The sequence below is a fragment of the Manis javanica genome, chromosome 12 (assembly GCF_040802235.1).
Source record: "Manis javanica isolate MJ-LG chromosome 12, MJ_LKY, whole genome shotgun sequence".
Lineage (NCBI taxonomy): Eukaryota > Metazoa > Chordata > Mammalia > Pholidota > Manidae > Manis > Manis javanica.
The window spans coordinates 8228328-8254568 of record NC_133167.1 but is presented as its reverse complement, the minus strand read 5'-3'; the positions used below and the strand labels follow the sequence as shown (position 1 = coordinate 8254568).

The 26241-nt window shown below is 41.4% G+C and overlaps 1 protein-coding gene and 1 pseudogene across 12 annotated transcripts in view; both read left to right on the top strand.

Annotated features, from left to right (window-relative positions):
- The window catches only part of SP100 (SP100 nuclear antigen), a 65781-nt gene that overhangs the window by 17535 nt on the left and 22005 nt on the right, over window positions 1-26241 (top strand). For 5 of the 12 annotated variants that reach the window (XR_012123472.1, XR_005055769.2, XM_036997824.2 and 2 more), the window contains exons 3-15: window positions 6814-6976; window positions 8124-8292; window positions 10729-10809; window positions 12590-12652; window positions 15160-15309; window positions 15739-15822; window positions 18556-18702; window positions 19328-19411; window positions 20935-21087; window positions 21871-21930; window positions 22335-22448; window positions 23875-23931; window positions 24410-24493. Coding sequence is in view for 10 of the 12 variants with exons in the window: in XM_036997824.2 (XP_036853719.2) it covers window positions 6814-6976; window positions 8124-8292; window positions 10729-10809; window positions 12590-12652; window positions 15160-15309; window positions 15739-15822; window positions 18556-18702; window positions 19328-19411; window positions 20935-21087; window positions 21871-21930; window positions 22335-22448; window positions 23875-23931; window positions 24410-24493 (1409 nt within the window). In the remaining 2 variants the exon portion in view is untranslated. Of the gene's footprint in view, window positions 1-6740; window positions 6977-8123; window positions 8293-10728; window positions 10810-12589; window positions 12653-15159; window positions 15310-15738; window positions 15823-18555; window positions 18703-19327; window positions 19412-20934; window positions 21088-21870; window positions 21931-22334; window positions 22449-23874; window positions 23932-24409; window positions 24494-26241 lie in introns of all 12 variants that reach the window. The other 7 variants (XM_017680059.3, XM_017680058.3, XM_036997823.2 and 4 more) reach the window with 7 other exon arrangements.
- LOC140845316 (FYVE, RhoGEF and PH domain-containing protein 4 pseudogene) lies at window positions 1831-6726 on the top strand (annotated as a pseudogene).

The window sequence follows — 26241 nt, the reverse complement described above, 5'->3', positions numbered from 1 at the left end:
CTAAAACTTCTAAAAATATGTGTAAACCATTGATAGTAATGGTAGGCATCCATGTCTTTTTTTCAATTTAAATGACTGCATCATCTCAATGCTTACTATACTTTTGTTGTTTTTAGGGATTTTTATATTATGTTAGCACCTGTCTATTTTATGTAGTTTTTATAAAAACAGATGGTAGGTCTTATCAAATTCCCTTTTAAAATCATTTAGAGATTTATTTACATACTTTTTTCTCCTTTTGTTTGTTGATGTAGTAAATTATATAAAGAGATCTCCTAATGTTGAACCACCTTTACTTTATTCCTTTCCATATTTTATTATTTTCCTTTTCATCTTTTTAGAAAAAGCCACTAACCACAAGTTGTATTTCATCTTTGACCCATTTGTAAAATCTCTGGGTGGTTTATTTTCTTTAACACATGGCTTGTTTAGCTTCTGCTGATTATAATTTAATGAGACTTCTTTTATGGCCAAGATTATGATCCATATTACTAAACATTTCAAGGACATTGGGGAAATATGGTGTATCCTTTGTTTTTAGGTCACAAGGTTAAATATTAAGTCTTCTTGCTAATTTATCCAGAACCTGTATATTTTGATCAGTTTTTGAATATGTGAAAAATCAAAAACTAGAGGTGAACTATTTTTCAATAGCCCTAAAACATTTGTCCCATTATTTAGTTCTTGAATTTTGCTTTGCTATGGATAGATACTCTTTCATTTTGTTTTGTTTGCATTTGAACACCATAACCTGCCTGTCTTTGATTTTCACAAAATTTTTTGTCACTTCCTGTTTCTAGTGTCTCTTTTGGATTCTGTTTTTGACCCTGTATTCAGTATCAGTTTTTTTCATTTACAGGTAGTGTTTTAAGGTATTTTCATACCTTTTTCTGTTTCATGTTTTGAATTCCTATAGTTTTCCTTATTTTTTCTCTTAAAAATGCAAGCTATGTTTTATTTTTCTTTTATTTTTTTAGTGTTTCATAAGGTTTTATAGGCTGATTTCACTCAACCAGTGGTTACTTTTAATTTTTCAAAATAATTTAAAATCTGTATTTCTGTATTTTTTAGAATTGAATTTGAAACCATGTTGTTCAAACTAGATAATTAAAAGAAATCATCTAACTCAAATTTCTCCCACTCAGGTCAACACTTGAAGTTTGTTTATATAATTTGATGCTTTACATCAAAATAATTACTATTATACTATTTTCCAAAGTTCTCTTCCTAGAATAATTCTCTGAATGTAGATCCTATGTACATTTTGTTAGATTCACACCAAAGTATTTCATATTCCTGCTGCTATTGTAACTGGTATTATTTTATTTTATTTCAAATTCCATTTTTCCAGTGCTGGTATTTGCAAAATCAGTTGTTCTTTGTATATTAACCTTATATCCAGTGACCTTGCTGTCCTTACCTGTTAGTCCCAGGAGATTTTCCTTTTAGTCAATTCTTTGGAATTTTCTACATAGACAATCATGTAATCTGCAAACAAAAACAGTTCTATTTCTTCCTTCACAAACTCTGTACCTCAAGTTTCCTTTTCTTTTTCTTTTTTTTTTTGAGCTAGCGCTGCCTTCTGGTACAATGTTGATAAGAGTGGTATCAGGGGATATCATTGCCTCACTCCTGACCTTAGGGGGAAATTGTGCAGGCTCTTGACAGGAAGTATGACTTGACCTTGTAGATCAGGTACTTCTTTGCAAACTGTTAGAAAAAGCAAATTGAAGCTCATTTTCAGCAGAGAGTTTGAATAAAATCTTTTCTAACATTTCATCAATAAATGCCTTCCACAGTAAATTACTATTGACAGAGATGGAGAAATGAATGCATGAATGGGGAACTATCCCTAAAACTGGAGACATCCTTCAGAAATGGGTTCCATTCCTTCCATGTATGGAGAACATGTGAAGGGATTTGATAAATCACTGCATTTGGTTAAAAACATGACAGAGTGTATTCCCCAGTTTGAATCAGTAGTTGAAAAAATTCAGAAGTAGAAAAGGTCTGTGGGAGCTGGACTTTTTTGCAGCATCACATGCCAGAGCTTGTTCAGCGGTTCCCTGGTATGAGATGCTCCTCAGGACTACCTAAGGAAATTGTCCCCTGATTCTCCATACTGGAATGATGCTTAAAAAAAAACAAAAACACTTGAAATTGTATCTACAGCAGCAAGCCACTCTAGTAGTGCAGTAAGAAAAATGGAGAACTTAAAGAAATTCTGAGAGATTTACGAAATGTTGGCAGGAGAAGATGATGTTGAAAATTCTTCAAATGAACTAATAAAAGAAGGACAGATCCTCAGACTAGCTGCTCAGAACACACCAGCTCAAGAACGCTACCTTTTCTTATTCAATAACATGTTGCTGTACTGTGCGCCAAGATTCAGCCTGACGGGCTCCAAATTCACAGTTCAAACCAGGGTTGGTATTGAGGCGATGAAAATTGTAGAGACTCAAAATGAGGAATATCCACATACTTTGCAGGTATCTGAGAAAGACATAACACTGGAGCTGCAAGCTAGTTCTGAGCAAGACAAAGAAGAATGGATGGAGGCCCTTCAAGAGACTGTGGATGCTTGCCATGGGGCAAGAAGCCTTCAGAAATACTATTGCAAAGAATAGTGACATTCACTTGAGGTTTCTACTGCTGAGCTGGGGAAAAGAGCCCCGAGATGGATCTGAGAAAATGAAGTAATGATATATGTGTAGGAAATGCAAAGAGTCTTTCAATGCACTGACAAGAAAAAGGCATCATTTTTGAGTGTGTGGACATGTGGTTTGTTGGAAGTGTTCTGATTATTACAAAGCTCAATGTGAGTGTGATGGTGGCAAACCAAGCAAAGTTTGTGAAGACTGTTAACAAATAATAAGTGGATCTACAGACAGAGAAGAAAAGAAAAGGAATTTTGGAGCGTCAATCACCAGAAGTATCTGGAAACAGTGTGGTATGCAGCTTTCTTCAATATATGGAGAAGCCAAAACTTTGGCAGAAAGCTTGGTGTGTAATTCCCAAACAAGACCCTCTTGTGCTTGTACAGGTGGGGTGCTGCCCAGGATGTCAGAGCCCGGGCCACCATTCCACTTCTGGGCTGTACCGTGGACAATATGGCAAGAAGTGCAGATTTGCCAGACAGTTTCAAATTGACCCAGTTCAAATCTGTTCACAGATTTGCTGTAGACATTGAGGAGGTTAAGCAGAAGTGGCTGAAAAATCATCCTTTTGGCCATCACAGGTGAGACACCAGGTGACCTGAATAGGCATCCACCGACCGTGGATGGTCATTCTGGACCTAAGAAAGCCGATCACTCCAAACCTCACAATGCTGAACTCCAAGACCAGCCTCAGTGTTGGGGGGGGTCTCAAGATATACAGCTCAAGACATCCCTGGGTCTCCTTATTCACCTCTTAGCATTTTATGTTGAAAAATACAGGCTCATAAATGCACCTTTTGGGGAACTATTTTCCTATGTTTCTGTACTCTTAGTGAAATAAATGTGCAGAGCCATTTTACCAATCAAAATTTGAAACAATGTGAAAAGTGGAGCATTTTGTAATGAGCTGTTCTTTAAAGATACACTTCTGTCTTAAGAAACTGGGATCAATTGACTCTGTAACTATCAGGTTGGGGTGCATTTTTCTCTCTTTTTTAATGTTATTCTTTCTGATATTCCAGAATTTCCTCAGAAGTCTGCAGATATTTTATTTGGAACGACATAAATTGAGAAGAAATAAAATAATACGTCAGACACAGTAGCAAATGCAGGTTAGGGTGCAGGTCTGCTGACCTGTGGTGGTTATCTGTTCCTACTTAAGAGGAGGCCTTGGATCTAAAAAAAAAAATTAAATTAATTAAAAATAAATTTTAAAAAGAAAGAGCTCTGGAAATCAATGTGATTCACCAAATTAAAGAATAAAAAGGGGGAAAAATCACATAAATATCTCAGGAGATTCATTTGATAATATTCAACATCTGCCCATGATAAAACTTTTAGCAAATGAAGTTCCTCAGTCTTATTAAAAATACACATACAAAAATGTACAGCAAATATCATGCTGAATGGTGATACTGAATGCTTTTTCTCTAAGACTGAAAACAAGACCACGAAGTCCGCTTCACCACTTCTCAACATTGCATTTAAACTCCGAACCAGTGCAATAAGAAAGAAAGAGAAATAATTGTTAGAAAGGGAGAAGTAAAAGTGTTTTACTTGTTGGCGACATGGTTGTTTATTTTCTATAAAATGCAAAGGGAACCTACAAATACATTACCAGAATTAATTTAACAAGGTTATGACTACATGGTTAATATTTTGAGAACCAATTCAATTTCCCTACAACTATAATAGGCAATTTAAAAAGCAATACCATTTAAACCAACACCAAAAAGAATAAAATAACTAGGAATAAGTTTAATGAAGGATGTTTATAACTTCCTTATTGAAAACTTTAAACACTTCTACCCAAAGTTAAGGAAAATTAAATAAATGGAGAGCTACAGAAGTGGAGCTACAGATTGAAGTTTAATACCATTAAGATGTCAGTTCTCACCAAATTTAACCTACAGGTTCAGTGCAAACCCTATAAAAATCCAAAAGGCTTTTCTTGTAGAAATTGACAAATTAATTTTAAAAGATACATGGAAAATCAAAAGACCTATACAATCCAAGACAATCTTTCCCTAATTGACTTCAAGACTTTCTATAAGCTATAGTATTCAAGCCAATATGCTATTGGCATAAGGACAAATAGATCAACAGTACAGAATAGAAATTCCAGAAATAGACCCATGCTTAAATTGCTTTTTGCATATTTTCATTAACTTGGGGTAGGCAAAAACTTCTTAGGTAGTACACTAAAGTTATAAGCAACAAAAGAAAAAAATGATAGATTTGGCTTCATCAAAATTCAAAATTTCTTATCAAAAGACCGAGCTATGGAAATGAAAGGCAAACCACAGACTGGGAGAAAATGTTCACAGCACATAAATCAAACAAAACGCTTCTTTCCATGATATGTAACAAACTCTTATACACCCGTGAGTAGTAAAAGACAACCCAGTAATGTAAGTGAGCCAAAGACTTGAGCAGACACTTCATAAAAGATACATGAATTACCAATAAGCACATACAAATGTGCTCAATATTATTAAGGAAATACAAATTAAAACTCTATGAGATACTGTATCACACACACTAGATTGGCTAAAATTAGAAAAGCTACATCTAATAGTCTTTGAAAAACAGTTTGACAGGTTCTAAAATGGTTAAACATACACCATGACCCAGCAATTCCACTCCAAGTTATTTACCAAAGAGAAATGAAAACATCTCACCCTAAAGATTTGTACAAGAACAGCAGCTTTATTCACATTAGTCCCAAAGTGGAATCCATCTAAATGTCTATCAACTGGAAAATGAATAAACAGATTTTGGTAGAGCCACACAATGGAATATTCCCAATAATACAAAGGAAAGGATTTCTATTCATCCAAAAACATGGATGATGAGCGAAAGTCAGATGCAAGAACATGCCTGGCATGTTATTCCATGTGTAGGAAACCCAGTAACAGGAGCAATTAACATACAGTGATAGAAGGGACAACCGCCTGACTCCAGGCAGTCAGCTTGTGCCTTGAGGGGTTCTGCTAATTTTTCAAAGAACACGGCCATTCTCAGCACCGTGTCTCCCTTGCAGTCTCCACTGGCTGTGCAGGGCACACTTCCTCACCTCGGAGCACCCTCCACCCACAACCACAATTAGCGCTCCTCACTTTCTGTCTTACAAATTTTGGTTGAAATCTCTCATCAGCTCACCGCCCTCTGTCACTGTGAATCCAATTTCTTTATTAACATTCTAATGTGGTTTTTAATAAAGGAGAAGACAAATACTTCTCTTCAATCTGCAGCCTTTCACCGGAAACATTTTTTTTTTTGCAGGAATTTGATGCAATAATGTGATATTATTATTCCCTGATGTGCATTGGGTATTGGGAAGTGCCAATAATTCTCTTCTGGTTTGACAAAGAAAGCTTATGAGTCTTCATAACATTTAGAAATACAAGACATTGATTAAAACATTATTATCAGAGCGATAAAATGATCAACTAAGAACCAGAATTGCAGACTCAGGTTTAAAATTACTTTCACAGGAAACAGCAGCATTTCTGAAATTCAGTTGCTATTTACAACAATAGCCCAGACAGATTTATATTAACACAAAGAAGAACCAGCTGTCACAGAGAAATGGTTGATATTCTTGTAAAATTACCAGTTTATACCATATCATGTCATTATTAACCACACCTTGTCTTAAAGAACTATTTTGTAATTCAAGATAGTAGTTATTTCTCTTAACAGCAATAGGTTAGAAAGGAGACAGCTTGTTTTTTGTCTTTCTGATATTTATTTTCTCTTAGTTATTAATTAAGCAACATTTTCAAGGTTAGATTTTATTTCTGTGCCATTGTTTTTCATTCCTCTGTTTTGCTCGATTTTTATATGAATTAAAAAAAATTTTTTAATTAAAAAAAGTTCCAGATGTGTGAAGATATTTTTATAATAGCTAAATTGGGACAGACTGGAATATACTTTCTCAGTCTTGTGTTTAAGTCTTTCTTAACCTTTACGCTTTCTTCATTATATTATTGCTTATTGCTTCGGTTTCATTTATTCTGGCCTCTTCTCAAGGACCATTTATTTGACATATGTTGTTTCTTCACAACCTGTCCTTCGTAGATAAAATCCTACAGCCTCCACCAGCACCCCAGAGCCTTGGCGATCATTATCACACAGTATCCTTCCTCCCCAGGATGTCTGCAGAAGACCAGAATACAGATGACAGGCTGATCTATGAGGCTGTATTCAGTTACTTCAAAAGACATAAAGTGGAGATTTCAAATGCAATAAAAAAGACATTTCCTTTTCTTGAGTGCCTCCGTGACCGTGAATTCATCACCAATAAAATGTATGATGTAAGTGAAATTTATTATGTCACAATCTGGTACACTGGCCCCAAATGAAGTTATGCTTTGATATCCTGGACCCAAATATCAGATGGGCACAATTAGCCAACTGAGGAACCTCCTATGAGGGGGCCATTTTCAAGTATGGCTGCCAGGGAGCTTACCTTGTAGGTAAAAAGGGAGAGGAAAAGCCGCATCACCAGACACAGGGTTGCTTCTAAGGAATGGTGCTCCGCAGCATGCATGGAGTCGGGCTGGGCAGCGCTGCAGGTAGGCTGGACCTGAAGCAGGAGTGCCCCACGTGTATGATGCCTTGGAGAGATGCATACAGTAGAGCAAATCTAAGAAATGGAACTAATTTTATTGAATTGATGAATAAGTTAAATGAGTTGATTTAATGATATAATAGTTGGCACATTTCATTTCAATGGACATCAATTCGAGTTCTTAGATCTGAGAACACTAAAACCTACAGGGAATTGAATGTTGTGTTAGGACAAAAATCTGGGAGTAGATCTTTGCTGTTCTTTCTCCAACAGTTAGTTTTCAGTTTTCTTTTCTTCCTTCCTTCCTTCTTCCCTTCCCTTCCCTTCCCTCCCCTCACCCCTTCCCTGTGTGTAATTTCCAGAGTCTTAGAATTTAATTTTAGCAATAGGCAATGTTGGAGAAACAGAGATGCAAGTCTTCTCTTTGCCCTATGAATATGCTTTCCCTGTGGCCAAATTCACAACAGGAGAGAGCTGTCACCTGGCTTCCCTGAGCGTATCCAGGCCAACTCAGTCCTGGGGAATCTTGTCCAGTCAGTAGAACAGCACTTATACTAATAAGTCTATTCCTAAAACATTTGTCTGGGCTGTTATAGGGCTATACTTTACTTAACTTTGAACCCACTTTCATTTGTCAAAATGACTCCTTCTTACATTTAATGTAAATGAAGGTGAGGAGATCAGTTTCACAAATAGGTATTTTTTAAAGAGGAAGGATTTGCTTATTTCACTTAGGAGCTATACAAATATACAGAAATTCTAAAACTTTAAGTGTGAAGATATACTTATATAGGGAAATTAGAATACCTTACCCATAAAATCACTTTCTAGGGCTGTTTTATTACTTGAAAGTCTGTATTTATAGTTTCTTCATTTGATTTTTTTTAAAGGACTGTCAAGATTCTTGTAGAAATCTGGTGCCTGTACACAGAGTGGTGTACAATGTTCTCAATGAACTGGAGAAGACATTTGACCTGTCACTTCTGGAAGCGGTGTTCAGCGAGGTCAACATGCAGGAATACCCTGGTTTAAATCACATTCATAGAAGCTTCAAAAATGGTAATTAAGTTTATTATCTACCTTTGAAGTCCAGGGCCAATATTTTTTTAAACAAGTATATATCGAGCTCCTACCATGTGCCCCACTTGCTGCTGGGCTGTGGGGTCACAGCAGTTAAGAACACAGGTATCGCATGAAGCTTCTCGGAGCTTAATGGTATAACGGCTGTAGTACAACACCCATCTGGAGGTCTGCTTGACTAGGCATCTAGACTCACAAGACAACTAGAGCCAGAGTGGCATCAGACTTACCAAGAAGGACAAATGACAGGAAGTACAGCATTCCCACAGGGCAGCATCTGTTGCTCTTCTTCCGCAGAGCCCCCACCACGATCCACATAGCAGTCCACCAAGTTGACTACTACCCAAGTGTCAGCTGAGCTGTGGATGCAGGATCCGCCCTGGCTTAGCAGCACCATGTCCATGGGTGTCAGTGTCTCATGTGACTACTCTGCAGTCCTAACTTTTGGGGACCCCACGAGGGACAAGCTGAATTATAACAGTCATCACATTGAAGAAAGGCCCAAGATAGTTCATAGTCCAATGGAGAGTCCCTCCCAGGCCACATGCAATTTCAGTCATTTTTAACTCTACATGAGGGCTAAACTTGGTTTTAACTGGGCCAGTTAAACACAGGCCCCGAACACAGAAGAAAGGCCACCTCTAGCAGGTTTCCAGAGTAACAAACAAGAAAGTCAAACCAAGGTCAAATTTGCCCTGAAAGAAGAGTTGGTTTTATTAATTCCTTCTCTTCACAAGAGGTAAAACAAGTGTTACTCAAATAATCACAGAACCAACTGCTCTGCCAGGAACTGTTTTCTGTGCTGTACAAAATTAACATTGGCTTCTCAGTTCTTTCCTGAGAAGGCATGATCTTTATCATTTTAGTGGTACACGGTTAAGAAAGTGCTTAACTTGCCTGCAAACATTTTTATTCCAACACAGTTGCTCTTAATGGAGTTCTCCCAACAAGGAATAGAGACATCAGATAAAAATGGTCACATATTCTGGGGAGGGTGGGCGCTAGGGACCAGGCATAGAGTGTAACAGGGTTTCTTCAAAACAGGGACAAATTAGATTGGTCCAATCGGAGAGTGAAAAACAGACTGTAACAGTGATTCGGAATAAATAAATTTGAAGACAATTTTGGAAAATCTAGCATATAAAGCTAAGCAATTTGAAGTTTACTACTAAACTTATAAATAAAGGAATATTTAACAAGTTTATAAGCAAGGGGAAAAAATTAAAAAACAGGTATAAAGCATGTGGCTTGTTGATGTGTATCAATAGTAACTGTACCTAATTAAGAACAAAATAATTTCTATAGCAGCTCAGTCAAGTCAGAAAAGGAACAAAGGAAATTAAATACCTTCCAGTATTTTTCCAGTATTTACCTTCACAAACGTCAAGTCAGTATTACACATTTGTAACCAGGATGTCCCCAGGCTACAGTGGGAAGGGAAGGGCAGTTAGGGTTACGGCAGGCATCTTAGGGACTCAGGGCCTCTCCATGGACTGCGGGGACCCACAATAGCTGTGGGTCAGTGGCTCAAGGCCAAGGGCTGCAGGGCACGGCACTGTACCCACTTCCATGCGGGGTGCAGAAGCCCCCGCATACAGAGATTTGGGCCCTTTGCTCCTCTATCTTCCACCTGCTTTTGTCGGGATTCGGAGCCTTGTCCTGTGCTTCCCACAGTCCTGCACTCTCACCCCTGCGGGCCCTGCAAGCAGCCCTGGAGCAGCGCGGGCCCTCTGTTCCCTGGACCCCCCTGCCCCCAGCCCCTTTCTTGATTACTTCCCTCCTCCCACGCAGGCTGGGTCACCTGCAGGCAGGTGCCCTCGCCCCCATCCCCCGGCCCGTGGTCCAGGTGTCTCGGGACGACCCACGCCGCAATACACGGGCCCCACTTGTAACCTCGGAGTGTCCTGCTTTGTTCCTGGGATCGGTCCAGTGTCCTCTGTCTCTTTAGGAAACACACCCTCTTTGGGAAGCCCGACCCTCTTCCTGCCCAGTGGATGGTCAGTGCTGCCAGGCTCTCTGTTCTACACGGGCATCCCTCTAGGACCCTAGCTTTTCTCCGAGGAAATCCCTCTGCTTCTTCCTTACAGTTTGAACGGTTCAGAAACACATCTCACTCCCGTTATTTACTTTGATATATGCTTTTCTTGGCTATCTGAAAAAATGTTCTAGGCAGCAGGCTCATGACGTTTCCCTCTCCTCATGCTGGAGCGGCTCCTCTGTGTGGGGAGCATAAAGGCCCCTTGTCGAGAGGTCCCTTCTCCATCCCGGGGGCGATGGGAGAAACTTGCAGCGAGGACAGGACCCCCTGAGCTCTGACTGACCCAGGGCGGGAGAGTGTTAACCGTGTCATTTGAGACGTTGTCCCTGGTCACTGATGGAGAGTCTAAGTGCCTTCTCTTCTCCCCTTGTCTTCAGCAATCCAAGAGAAACTTCATCAAAAAAGTGAGGAAGAAGAGAGGGTGCAGAGGCCGAATGACCAAATAAGCGTGGGAATAGGTGAGTGCAGCCTGAGAAACACCAGCTCCATCCGCCGAGAGGAAAAGGAGAAAGAGGTGGAAGCGCAAGTCCCGAGCACACGTGGTGGATCGAGGAAGGAAAGGTTGAAGGACAGCAGAGCAGGGGGCGCTTGGGGTCGGGTGGCTCTGCGTGAGGCTCCAGCCGGAGGCCGAGTCCCGGAGGCGTGGTCCTGACAAGAGACCCTGCCGCAAAGGCCCAGGAACCGCCCAGGAGCGGGACCGGCGTGTAGGGAACTCAGACGGGAGGGGTTGGCGACTGGAGTCGTCGTGAGTCAGGAAGGGCCTGCAGCAGACCTTGCGTGTGACACTGTGAAGGGCTAAGGACTGAGGGTCCCAGGCCAGCATCAAGGAGCAGACCCTTGATAGTGGCAGAAGAAGGGACTGACTTAAATGTGGGGATGTTGTCCAAGAGCAGGAATATTCATGCAGAAAGGCAGTCATGGAGAGGGAGAAAAGAGGAAGTGGACAAGATGTGGAGAGGAGGATGCAGGTACTGTGAGAGACAGAAGGAGGAGGGGAAATGAGAGCGGGGAGAGGGTTTAGGGATAACCCACAACAGGAATAACCGCATTATTAACATCTCACCTGGTGGAGCGGGGGCCCACAGCTCCCAGGTCACAGCTCACGGCTGCGGTTGGCGGTCAGTATTCCTTTGTGCCCATTTTGCAGATAAGAACACTGAAATCTAGAGACCACGCATGTGGCTGGCCTGGGGTCACATGAGCAAGGATGAGCCCAGGCATTCTGAACCCAGCCAGAGCCTGTGTTCTTTTATTTTTCATGGAGGTAAATTCACATAACATAAAATTAATCATTTTAAAGTGTACAATTCAGTGGTATTTAGTCCATTCCCAAAGTTGTGCAACTGTCACCTCTGTCTAGTTCCAAAACATTTCCATCACCTCCAAAGGAAGACCCACACCCATTAACTCTCACTCCCTGGCCCCCTCTTCCCCAACTCCTGGCAATCACTAATCTACTTTCTGTCTTTTGGGGTTTACATATTCTGGATATTTCATAAAAATGAAATCATATAACATACAGCCTTTTGTGTCTGGCTCTTTTCACTTACATAAGGTTTTCAAGGCTTATCCATGTCGTAGCATGTATGATGCTTCAGTCCTTCTGCTACTGAATAACATTCCACTGTGGGGATAAACCACACTTTGCTGATTCACTCATCATTTGATGAAAGGTTGTTTCCCGCTTTGGGCTATCATGTCACAGCCTGCATTCCTACCCCCATCCTGCCACCCCGGTAATCTAATAAGCATAAACCCCAAATTGTGAAATGCATGCAAAGGAAAATACAGAAAAAAGAATACAATAGCTGGAGAAAGTGGGGGAGAGTCAGATAATGCATCTTCATGGAAAGACCAACAAGGCTGAGTGAACAGATATGTAGAAGGAGGATGTGGAGTAAGAGGGTGGGGATGAGGCACCAGGGCTTTGTAGGAACCAAGGCAAGGACTCCAGTCAGGGGCAGCTCTGGGGACAAAGGCAGATTCTGTGGCCACGGGAATCAAGATACGCCATTGCCAGTTACCCAAGTGCCTTGTGTGGGGCACACAGTGTGATGGCAGCTGACCCCAGTCCCCACCCTGCTGGAGGGAGTCTGTGGGACCTGCTAAGTCCAGATGGTCTCTGTATTGATACCTGGAGGGGGTCTTCAACTCCTACTTTATTAAAAAGAAATAAGGGGAGACTGGCACAACCCATACTTCAATTTCTGAAATAAACTTCTAATTTCTTCCCCCTAGGAACTGGTGAAAATTCATATCGAAGTCTGACCTGGTCACAGGCTGAAGACTTGTGTCACAAAGGTCTGTTCCTGTTGATGGTATCCTGTGCTTTTTGCTGTTTTTGCCCCATTCTGGAATGTGGGGGTTGGGGGACCTGTTTCTTTGTAGCACTGATTGCCCAGAATGGTCAGCCTTTGCATCTGCCAATTTCCCCAAGGATCTAAATCACAGACTCTGTATTCTGGGTTGCCTGGGAGACTCACTCCTTCCATATTCCTTAAATGCACCTGCTGCCAGTTCCTGATGCCTCTGGGCCTGGACATTTTGTCCACATTCCTGGCTTCAGTTCTCTGCCTCCGTCTTGTATGCTGCCACCTCAGTGCTTTGACTGCACACCAGCTTGGCCAGTGCAGCAGCACATGTGGGCAGGGACAGGGAGGAATATGCTCCTGCTGGGGCAGGATGCTAAACCTGAGGATACCATGTACTCCCCATGCAAACCGTCCCCATCATCCAGGGCAGCAGGCAGGCCTCTGGGAAAAAATCGTGGGTGCTTCAGCAAACAATAACCATTTCTCTAACTCTTGATTGTCCCTTAATCCATAGTATTTGTAATCATGTTATTAAATCATTTAAAATATTATAAATTCAAGACATTCATCATGATGATTTAATTTTCTAATGAGTCACAATAGCTCACCTAGTGATACAGGCAATATTTCACTTAATCTCCTCAAAAACTTTTAAATGATGGTACATCATCCCTGTCTGTCAGAGAGGAAAAAGCAGGTGCAAGAGTGCCTGTTTGTGCAAATTCACCCCCTTGAGGATTAGGACTGAATGCCGCTGGAAGGCGATGTCAGAGCAAGAATTGTGTGTCCTGCAGCCTGGCTTCAAATTCTGTCCTGTCCTCCTGCAGAAGTGGCGTCCCCTCTTTGTCCCTCAGTTTCATCATCTGTAAAATGGATGTGATACTAGAACCTCTTTCACAGGGTGATGGGTTTTAAGCAAGTTATGTCACATAAAGCATGCACAATCATGCCTGGTGTGCCTCGGTGTTCCGTGCACTTGTTACTTTGTTGAATTATCATTATTTGTATCTGGCGTCAGTCTTAGCTTTTAACCATTACAGTAAACTTTGGGTTTTTCATCTCTCACAGATGTCCGTTGTGGATTTAATTATTCCCCAGGCTGAAGGAGCAGTCCCAAGCTCTGGAACAGGGACATAAACTGAGGGCCACAGGTTCCCCCCTTAGAGGCCACTACTCTGTAATAAATTTTATGTCTTTATTCCATGACTGTCCTTTGGAAATGAGTAACATGAAGGCTCTAAGGGAACTTCCTGCACCACAGAAGGCCCCCAGTATGCAGTTTCCATCTGGGATGTGTCATTTAAGAGAGGCAGTTCTAAATTAGTACTCTATTTTTATAAAAGAAAAAACCCATTTGAAGTGATTTTTGAAAGCAAAGTTATACTTTTCGTGAATATGTTTTTTTCCAAAAAATTAACTTAAAAACATAAAAACAGCACACATGAATCCCTATTCTTAGCATCTCATCTACTAGCACAGCTGGTGGGAATAGGTGAGAGTGTGGATGACTAGTGGGGAGCAGAGGAGAAGGGGTTCAGTGTGGGTGCTCAGCACCAGAGGGGGAGGCGAATCCTTTGTAACTCACAGTGTGGTCTGAGGGCAGCCCTGCCTGGAAATGGAGTCCCAGAGCAACTCAGCGACGGGGATCAAAAATATAAAGAGAGAAATTTCAATGTACACCCCAAATGATACAGCCTCAGCCACCAGTAAGTGTGTCCAAGGTCTGACCCAGCAGCACAGCTGGTTGTGGCAAGCAGAGGTGAGGGAAGGGCTGCCCCTCACCCTCCTGCCCCAAGTGGCGGCTCCAAGGAGCTACAGATGTGGCCCAGAACATGCGCCAGGGCGCATGCTCTATATTAAAACTTTGGGAATTATTTTCAAATCATATTTTACATAAAGTACTTTGTTTAGAAAAATAGCACCAAAGGAAAAAAAATGAACTGCACAGAAAAATACGTTTATCCATTAATACATTATTGAGGTTGGCAGGAACAGGGTGGGGTGGATGGATGGAACTGATAATGAACAGAGAAGGTTTGCATGGGGGCAGAAAGCGTGTGCTGGTCCTGTGGTGTTTGCAGGGGGATTCATTCCTCACCCTTCCCTGCCCTGCTGTGCCCTAGCTCCCTTGCTTTCTGGCTTCCTGCTGGGTTCCTGACGTGGGAGACGCTAGTAGGAGATGCGTGCATATGAGCAAGGGAGAAGCGGGTATTTTTCCATCACTACCTCTGGCAGTGTCTGCATCTCATGCATGACTCCACCTCCCGCCAGGCAGGCCAGCCATGGTCCAGTTTCTATCCACCTGGTGGCCCTGGCCTCTGGGCTCTGCCTCGGTCCCTCCCACAGCTTCCTGTGGACTCTCTTTGGGGTGGCACATTCTTGTATTTGGACTTCTCAACTCTTCCATCAACTGTGTAACCAATCTGCTGAATTACATTCCCTCCGTTTTAAAAGCTTAAAGTGATTTGCATTTCCTTGTTGGACCCTAATTGATAGGTACCGTCCCACGGGAAAATGGGCCCTCAGAGCACCTCTGTGACACGGAACAGATAAATGCAAAAGAACAAGATGCAACAAGTGACAAAAATAAGGCACTAGAAAGCCAAGAAGCGAATGAACACTGTGCCCCGGAGTCGGAGACCGCAGGTGAGACTGCCGGCCTGGCTTTGCCTGAGTGGGAGGGGCCAGACCCCCTTGCTGGCGGCAGGGAGGGGAAGGCACAGCTTGGAGACATCCTTTAGCCCAGCAGACGCAGAGGGCAGGGATGAGCCTGACACACGGGTGGGAGAGACCTGGAGGGGGAAAATCAGGACGGAAAAACTAAGAGACAAAGGGTGAAGAGTTGCAGTGCCTCAGTGGGGAAGAGACACAGAAAGAAAAGTCAAAGGGAGTCGGGATGTGGCTGGCCGGAGAGTGGATGGAGTACCCACACTTTCATGGGGTGAAGGTGGCACAAGGCAGAGAGGCTGTGCATAGAAACCCAAGACAGAAAGAAGCCAGGAGAGGTGTGGCGAAATGGGAATGGGGCAGAGCACGGCTGTGTGGGGTCTCACCTGCGGTCTTCTCTATCCTCAGAGTCCTGTGAACAAGAACCTACCCATGTGAACAATGGAGATGCAAGGAAGGAGACACCCAGCCCCTTGTCCTGGGAAAAAGAAAGTAATTATTACTTATCTTACCGATTTTCTCATTATAGCTTTGCTTTTCTATGAGAGCAAAAGCTTTCCTTTGTTCTCCAGTACTGGCCACCTGCCCCCTCTCCAGCCTAACACCTCCAAGACCCCAACCTCTGGCTGCTAGCAGCAGGTGTGTGATGGAAGGGAGAAAGAGCTGTGCTCTTTAGTGGAGGGGTGTCCCTAGGGGGAGACTGCAAGGAGAGAGAATATGAAAAAGGTGGACTGGGGGACACCAAATAAAAGTGCAGGGCTGAGAGAGGTCTTCAATGAACTGATATGGACTGCAAACAGTGCCATGTTGTGGAGTTGGTGGAAGTAAGTGCAACTTGCTTTTCAGAAGTTATAGCAGAAACATGGAAATTGTGTACAATGTTGCTGGTCAGATTTGCCAGTAAGGAAGCCCAGAGAGAGGACCCTTAGAAAGGAGGTGCCAGGTGGAGGCACTCAGTGTGGAGAATTTGGTGATGGTTGGAATGCTTGAGATGATGAAAAATGTATAGAAAGACAAAAATTAATGTAGAAGGGGCAACATAAGGTCACATTAATAATTAAGAAATAGAAATAGGACAGGAGAAAGTAGCAAATATAACAGAGACTGGATAAACTGAAAAATCAGGTAGAGAGAAGCAGGGCCAGTCTAGGGTGTGGCAGGGAGGCCCCAGGGCACATGTCAGAAAGATCTCTCATTCTCAGCACCTTCCTGCACCCTAGGCATCTCCTCTGTCTCACCTTAGACCCTGCTGGGCCCTGGGAGACAGTGATTAAAAAAATGTAAAGGAAAAGAATGTGAATACAGAAATATACAGAGGGAAATGACTACCAACAAATAGGAAAAAATAGGGGGGTTTTCAAGGAGAATTTTGTAGAGAATGAGGTACAGGACACTGAATGAAAAATCAGTAGGGAGTAGACCAAGTGAAAAGAGAGAAGACCAATGAAGACATTGACTTGAGAAGGTAGTCATTGGAAAGAGGCACCAGGGGCTGCCTAATACCAATAAGAAGGGTAAAGTGCCTGCACTGATCAGAATGGCCCTATAAGCCCCTCAGATAAAAATAGGCCTCTCCCCAGACATCTCATCCTGCCTAGGGCTTCAGTAGTCATCTGTGATGTATTGATTCCTAAACACACATCTCCATCCCAGATCTGTCCTCTAGATTCATTCCTCCAAGTACCTGAAGACCTTTATTCAAAGATGAGAAGGACATCTCTGTTTAGAAGTGGTATCAGTTATCTACTGATATGCAACAAACAATCCCAAATTTTAATGGATTGAAGCAACCATGACTTTATTTGCCACTTCTGTAAATTCTGACTTTAAAACATCTCCAACCTGTCTCTCTCTCTCCATCCCCAGCATAGTCACTCTATCCCAGATCCCCATCACTTCTCACTTCAAATAGAGGAACAGTCCCCTGCTGATCTCTTTCTTGCCTATTTTGTACCTTTCAGATCTAGTCTCTGTCCTTCAGCTCAATGGACCTTCCAAAAATGTGAACAAGGTCACATGGCTTTCCTATTCAAACCCACTGCCCTCTTGTGGCCCTCAGCATGAGGATGATGCTACCGTGGTGTGGAGTGTGCAGTGGTACCTACCACGTGGCTGCACGTTCCCCCATCACGTGCCTCTCTCTCCTTCACAGCACACCAAATTCCTTTTAGTTACTCGAATTTGCCAAGCTCTCTCCAATATGTTTCTGTCCTCATGCATGCTTTTAGAAACAGTTTGGTATAATTTTCCCAAGTTGAAAATACAGAGAGTCTGTGACTCAGCAATTATACTCTTCAGCAGAAACCAAAGAAATTCATACTATGTTCCAAAAAAAAAAGAAAAAAACCACACATAGAAAAACAGCATTATTTATAATAGCCAAAATCTTGAAACTGTAACCAGACATTTTATGGTTTTATTTTTATTTTTATTTTTTTATTTTTATTTTTTTTTAGGAGAGCAAAGCAGAGGCTTTATTTAGAGAGAAAGCGAGAGGACAGAGCTCCTGGCTCACGCCTGGAGGGGACAAGAGAGCCCTATGGTTTTATTTTTAAAGTTTATTTCTATAACAGAACACTATACAGCACTGAAAAATATACAAATGAATACAGATGACTTTCACAAACATAATATTGAGAAAGAAGCCAAATCCCCCTCATCTCCAATAATGAAGACAGAGAAAGTGAATAACAGAAAGAAGCATGTTTTCACTTATACAAATTTGTGTACATTTCAGAACTGATTGAATTAATCATTGGTGGTGTTACAAATCTAGGCAATGGATAACCTGAGCTAAATGGTGGGGACCCTTAGTGGGAAGCATTACTAAGAGGCTTCTGGGACATTAGTTATCTTGTATTTCTTGACCAGTATGATGGACTCCCAGATATGCTAACTTTCTGGTAACTCAAAATTTATGATTTACTCACTTTTCTCTATGTACATTATACTGCAAATATAATTTTTACTTTGAAAAATTCAAAAAGTCATTCATCAAAGGATGAGAAGAGAAAGTAAAAACAAATAAACAAAGCCCAAAAAACTCAGAACTAAGAGAGACACAAAAGAAAGGACAGAGCTGAGCAGCAGGAGAGGAGAAGGGTGGGGGCAAAAACCCTGCAGCGGAATTACAGGGAGAGAGGGACTTATTCACAGCAGGGGAGGGTACTTGGCCCCTTTAGAGAAGGCAAATGAAAATTCTTCATTCATTACCCTTTGATTCAGAAGCAAAGCTGCCCAGTGATAGAATCCAAATGAATTCCTGCTCTGTAAATCTGGTGGATATAAAGAAGGAAAAGCCATTTTTTAACCCAATAGTTGAACGGCAAGCAGAAGCAAGGACGAGCTGTAACCAGGCACCTGACATAATAGGTAAGGAAGGAAAGGGTCATGTGATTACAGGAGCCAGGCAAGGGGCTGGGCCCAGGGGGCCCCGGACGGGGGCAAGAAGGGGAGGAACGGAATGCCTTATGCAGCGGGTTCGACAGGGGAGCATCCCAGGAATCAGAGAAGCATCAAGGGAGAGAAGCGGTAGGTTTCAGTACCGATGTCTGAGACTATTTCTAAAGCAAGAGAGGAAAACACGGGGATGGGAGTGAAAGGAAAGAGGAAAAAATGGGAAGTCAAAAAATTTATGAGAAGAGATAGAGAAAGAAACACATAAGGCAAAGGGAGGTAGAAAGAGATACCGTTGCCGGAAAGAGGCCTAAGTAGGGGGAAGGGCGGGGCCGAGAGGACCGCGAGGTACAGTGAGAACCGAGAAAGGCGGCACGGGGGTGGGGGGAAGAGAAGCGTTCACAGGACGGGCAGCTGCCCTCTGTGCATAAATTTTCCATCTCCATCTGTTAGGACCTGGAGTAACCTGCGTGACAGACACCTTCAAGCGCAGACTAGGTGCCTTGAGTTACCTTAGGTTCCAGGTCTTCCCAGGGTTTTCTGCTATGTGGGCTCAGGGGCCCAACCCTGAAACTCTAAGGGGTTTTGCTCCTCTGTGCAGTGATCACCAGTGAGGATTCTGCAGAATCCAGTGATGCAGATGAGCCCCCGGAAGTCTACACCTGGGCACTGCAAAGTGAGCCTGGTAAGGAAGTGGGGAGACAGGCTGGGGCTGCAGGAATCGGAACTAAGAGCTACTATTTCCTGATGCATCTTTTTCTAAGCCCATTCTAAACAGTGGATCATTTATCCAGGAATCTCATCCTTCTGCATTTATTTTACAAGGCTTTTTTGGGAAATGTAGGGAGATAAGAAATCAGTGCGTGTGTGTGTGTGTGTGTGTGTGTGTGTGTGTGTGTAGAGAGAGAGAGACCTATTCATTCATTGATGGACCTTATTAATCAATATATGCACCTGTATATTGATTACAGAGTAGAAATAGGCTATCAAAGTAAAAAGTTTGTTTTTAAAACTAACTAGTTTCTATGATTCTAAAGTGTTGGATTTATACAATGATTTCTATAGGAAACAGAAAGCTGCATATTCTACCATTGGAAAGTCATATTGTCATCTGATCACAAACTTTAAATTGCTTCAAAACACAACTCACCCACCCAGCTGTCTAGTTAGCAGAAAAAAGACTCTGAAACCCAAAGTACTGTTTTTGACAGAGTTCTTCAGCTACTCAGGGTATATATAGTGATTTGTCAAAGAACTTTGCAAATAATACTTTACTTTTTCCTTTACAATAATCTTGAGGGCTAAGTGAAATAGACATTGTTATTGTTTTCTAGATGAGAAAGCACAATCACATACACATTTCACAGTTTTCTAGGAAGTCTCATGGAGAATTAAAGGTAAAGACAAGACTAGTATCCTGGATTCTGCATTTTTCCTTTGTAAAATGAGAGCTAAAAATGATTATCAGAATGTTGTGTCTTCTCAATCCTGTGTGTAGCACAAGTTGTCATAAGATTTGTAACTCTTTAGTGTACAAATTGGTGATTTTTACCCTTTCTACTTTCTAGACTTAGGATGTTAAAGACATGCCTTTTTGGGGAAAAATACTAGGGAAAACTTAAGAACAAATAAAAATGGTCTTGATGTTACAAAAGAACAGTATTTAAAATAATACATTCTAATTGCTCACTAGATCTATGAAAGTACAATGTACATTTGCTTCAGTTTTAAGAGGGTGCTAATTTTCGCCTCAGTGTAGGCACACTGCTCTAAAAGGTCGTCCCAAAATATGACTACAGCTTGGACACGAGATTTTGTAGCCTTGCCAATATTCAGGGAGGCAGCGGGTTGATGGGGACAGATAAGACTCACTGTGGTCAGCACAAGATTTCCAAGGTCTCCTTGCATGAGAAACAGCAGAGATGAAGGAAATGTGAAATGACAATAACGGTAAGAGGCAGAAGAGAGAGAAATGTCGGAAAGTGAGGTTCAAACAGAGGTTCCCCTTGCCGCTGGGGACAGCGAACAGAGCATGACTAACCTACAAAGCAGGTGACGTAGAAGGGCCGACCAGTGTCACCTAGCTGCAGGCCATGATTTGCATGGTTTGTCAAGATTTTTCCACATTTTCTTATCAGGAAACTGCCTGTTGACTCTGTTTCTTGGTCACACATCAAGACCCGTAAAGATTCCTGTTCCTCTTTGCAGTGATCGGTAACCTCGACTCATTAGAATCGAGTGGGGAAGGAGAGACCCAAGAAGCCACCTGCTCACAAACTCAGATTACACCAGGTGAGAATGTTAGGATCATAGCCTGGACAACAAATATTCAGAGTCGGAATTCAGAGCTCTGTTTTCCTGGTGAGTCTTATTCTGAGCATTTTCCATATGCCTTCATTCTGTTACTTCCAGGATACCATTTTCTGCATTCAATTTCTCGGGCTTCAGTTGGGAAATGGAAGGAAGCAAGAAGGCATTATAAACTGTTGTGGGCCCACCTGATTGATATACAGAAAATGTAGCAAAAATCTTCTAGGAAAATGACAGTCTTTTTTACTACACACTAACATGTCTACTAATGCTAAAGAGTTGAAATAATGTACTTCCTTTTCTACAACATGCTTTCTATTCCATCAACCATAGTAAGCAAGTGTACCTCTTTGTTGACAATACTGTCATTAGTCCCAAACTTAGAAAGTCTTCAAAGAACAATTTGTGCTGCTCTTGAATTATTTGGTGGGAAAATGGTGTCTGATCAACTCCTCTCAAACCTGAATTAATTAAACCATTGGCTTATGTTGTGATTTTTCTTGGGGCTTTTGTAAATAAAGCTTCATTTTGTTTTCACAAAATCCTTAATGGGGAGATAGAGTAACAAGTTATCCCACATTATGAAAGAGGAAACTGGAGATGGTAATGTTTAAGAGTCACTTACCAGTTCGCATGGAGTGTAAAAGGGAGAGCCAAGCAGGGCCCCAGTACTATGACCCTGGGCCACCAGAACTGGGTTCAGTTAAAGGAAGGAGAGGGAAATGATCATCAAAACATCATTATGATCAAAAGCCGGTCTGCTGTGTGAGCTGTCATAGAACTTCCAAGAACTTTTGTGTACAAATAACTTGTTTCCTCCCCTTTACTTTACAGAGCCCATGGGTTTCAGAAAATTGCCTACATCCAGAAAAAGAGCTTATATTTATAAAAGAGGTAAGGGGGAAAAGACTCTTTGTGGTTACAAATGAACAGTCTCTTCTACCAAAGATTCATTCTAATTCCTTGCCATATCCTTCAAAGTAAAATATAAATTTGCTTTAATTTGTTCCTATTTAGTCTTTTGTATTAGTTAGGCTAAAGACTGTAATAAACCCAAAGGAATCAAGGAGTCAAACAAAATAAAATTAAAATTGTTGTTTGCAAGTAAACACTCTAAGAAGCTTTAGATGGGAGAGGGGAGGGACTCTGATTCAGAAAGAATATAGGGAAGCAGCCAAGTGGGAGACCTGCTTTCTTCAACCAGACTGCAAAGACTGTCCTAGGGACATTCTTGCCCTGGGTTTTCAGCTTCCTAAGTTTCTCCTCTCTTGGTTCCTTGGTACACTGGGGCCTTCAAGGGACATTTGCCCCTACTGCAGTGAAAAGATATGATGACTCTTCCGAGTCCAGTGGGGAGGAGGCACCGCCGGGAGCCTGCAGCTCAGCAGTGAGAAGTGATTCTGACGAGGGAGGTAAGGACTGCCATTGCTGGGCTCTGGGACATCAAGAGTCTGAATTCTGAGCTCTTGTCTCCTGGTGCATTTTACTCAGCACACTCCGTAGCCCAGGATCCCTTTTAAATTCAGATTTAGCAAGATGATTCTGATTGAACAAAGTACTGTTGCAATTACATGCTTTCAGATTTATTAATGCAAAGTATTGGATTACAGAGTGATTCTCAACTCTGCCCACCCCCTATTTTGGAGAGAGTAGAGAAAGTGGAGCTCTCTGCCATTCTTTGATTTTGTCACAAACTTGTTAAAAACTTAAAAGACTTTGAGCATAGACTCTAATTACTGACAGAAAGCAAGCTTCTGGTGATTAAGCTGTTGTTAGTTTATAGCTTTTGACAGATGATCCCAACACGACATTGACCTACATGACATTTGAAAATATCTTCACAATAAGTAACAGTTTATGTTGACAGCAACCTAAAAGGCAAGTCAGGTAACTGTTGTTCTCCTCCATTCCACAGATGGGGAAACTCCAGCACATAAACATTTAAGGACCTTTTAAACATCACATATGGGAAGTTACCAGAAAAGGCAGAACTAACAGCCTGGACTCCTAGCAAACAGCCATAATCCCTTATCCAAAACCTTTCAAACCAGATGTAAAATAGTAATGTTTTAGGAAGACAATGTGGTTTATATCCCATATATCATAAAACACCTCACAGTTGGTCTGGGACAGAATCCAATCTTAAATATACCATATTAATGTTCCTGCAACAAATTGTGTGAATTCAACCAAATATGATAAATAAAGATTTTACACAGACTCATGGCAGCTCAAGTCTAGATTCACTGCCAGATTAGTTGGCCATAAGCCTAAGAAAAAAAATAGTGGTTTTCAAAACTTCTTTGATTTTGCATTGGGAGCCAAAGGATTGTAAGTCTCTGCTCCATTTAGTAGATGGGAAGAGAGAAATGATCAGTCTTTCTAGTCCAAATCCTGTCCACCGGGTGTGTAGTCATAGACTTACAAACCTTTCAATCCTAGATTACTGGTTGTGTTTTCCTTTACTGTCTAGATCCTGCAGATATTGAGAACAAATCTATTTTGGGGGGTAATACATAGGAGCAATTAAAGCTCTTGATGTAACAAATATCTTGCTCTGCTACAAAAGCTTCATTCAAATTTTTTATTATACCCTTTAAAATTAAAAAATTAAGATTTTAGATGATTGACATTATGCGTTTTTAACTGGGTGGGCTAGGCGAATTGATATAACATGTAGGCTTCAAAATGTTCAGTGGTACAAGTGCCATACAAGTTTATTCTTCATTCACATGAATAGGGTAGAGTAGCTCCTGGGGTGGAAGGGTGCTCTGCTCACATGATCACCAACATCCCAGCTGATGAAGTTCTGACATCTTGAAAATGTTGCTTTCACAGCCTCCCTGGATAAGTGGAAAATCTGGAAGCAGACGTATATGCCGACAAATAGAGAAGGTAAGATGTTGTCTCCAGTCCTTGGGAATGGATCCTGGAACAACCTTGACCAACAGGTCAATAGAGCCAGAGGCTTGGCAATAGGAATATTCTTACTCCTTCTACACAAGCTTCCCCTTTCCAATTTTCCTTTTAAAGAATTTGGTGCTGCTCACAATATAGGTAGGTCACAGGGAAGGCAGAGCAGAAAAAATAAGTAATGACTCTATAGCATCTTACTACCCTGACGGACAGTGACTGCAATGGGGTTGGGAGGAACGTGATAATATGGGTGAAAGTTGTAATTTCAATGTTGTTCATGTAAAACCTTCATAAGATTGTATATCAATAATACCTTACACTTAAAAAAAAGAAAAAGAGTGGACCTTAAATTGTCTCACAGGTAAATAAATAAATGAGAAAAAAAAGAAGTTGGTGCTGGATTGGTTCTGAGGACACAGACTGAGACTGTTAAGGAATTGTATTTTTTTTTTTGCAGGAATCGGCAGTGGTGACTTTTCACAACTGAGTAATGGAGAAGAGCCTCAGGAAACTTCTAGCTCAGCCCTGAGAAGTGGGTCAGGTAAAGAAGATTAGGATGCCCAGCCTTGGCCTGCAGAATGTCAGGAATTAAAAACTACTGTTTCCTGACACATTTTGTTCTGAGCACCTTGAAGACTTTGTATCCAGTTAACCCTGGGAACTCCTTATCAGCATTTTAGAAAATGGAAGGAGGCAGGAAATTATTATAAATTAATGTTTAACAGGATGAGTCCTATTGACCAAATGTATGTAATTACGTATTGCTCTTGTTGAAGAAATAAATAGCAAAATGATGGTATCTTTTTAAAGACCTACTGCCATGCTTACTAACACTAAGATCTTAGATTCTACAGTGATATATTGACTAACACCAATGTCATTTGTAATTGTAAAAGCCTCAAAGACAACTGGTTCTGCTATGTGATTTTAGACAGAAATAAAAGCTCCAGATCAAAAACTCTCAAACTTTAATACAGTTTGTGACAGATGTCTATTACATTGTAATTGGATTTCATCATGTTATTTTAAAGTACTTTGGCAAATAAGATCTTACTTTGTCATCACAAAATCCTTAAGTCTTAGACAGGCTAACTCTGCTATTCCCATTTTGGGATAACGAAAAAGATGTACAAATGTATAAGGGTCTAAAAGGGTGACTGTTGTAAGTAACAGGCAGGAAGATAAAAGCTGAGTCACATAATCAAAACCCAAAGAGGAGGTACCAGGGACCTGGCATATGCCCAGTGGAACGTATCCATGCCTGATATAAGAAAACTTACTTGACAAGTATATAATATGTTGGTGGATATATAACCACCTATATTGGTGTGGATATTGGAAAGATATAGATAGATAATAGATGATAGATTGATATAAAAATGAAAATCATGAGGAGCCAAAGAGGGTAGGAATGGAGCAAGCTCTTAGATATACAAAATACCTAGATGGATAGAGCCAAGGGTAGAGAAATAAAAAGGAACAGAAATTACAAGCATCGTCATTGATGAAAAGAGAGAAAGTAACATGGAGAACCAGAGAAATCAGGGAGAAGCTCGCAGAATCAATGACAGAATGGAAATGTGCAGGGCAGTGGGCAGAAAATTGAGACATGAAGAGGACAGGTGTGGCTAGATAGAAAAGGTGACAGAGCAAATCCCTGTTGGACAGAAGGTGTAATTACTAGAGTAGGTGTTTTCTCAGCTCATCTGAGCAATGAACACACATGAGCACGACCACCTTGAAGTGTGTTTGCTGGTCACTGTCTAGAGTAGGTCATTTCCTTATTTCCCTTCATTGTCCTGTGAATTCAAAGCTCTTCAGATGAATAGAGGAAAAAGGTCAGAAGAGATGCCAGCCTGTTAGCATGTGATGGTGAAGCCAGTTATAAATTATCTTTGTTTTCCTATCTGCACAGAGGAAAAGTTCTTCCTTCTTTACCTTGTCTCTCCCCAAAAACATTTCATGTACGTGCACACACAAACACATGCACATTCCTACACACACAGACTTGTGCACAGACCTGAACTGCTTTCAACAGGCTTGAGAGAGCCAGGAGAAAGAAGAGTGGGGCTCCTGAAAGGAGCAAGGAGACACTCAGTGGATAATGTAAGGAGAAAGAATGGAAAGATAGCCTGGGTCTCCAAATGAAAAGATATCTGAGTAAGTTTCAAGTTTTTCCAAGTAGATGTGGAGTCTCAATATCACCAGATTGGGGATTTTTGTGAGGTAAGAGTGATGATTTTCAAGATACCTCTCAGAAGTTGTGCCAGAAACATGGTAGTAAAGTCC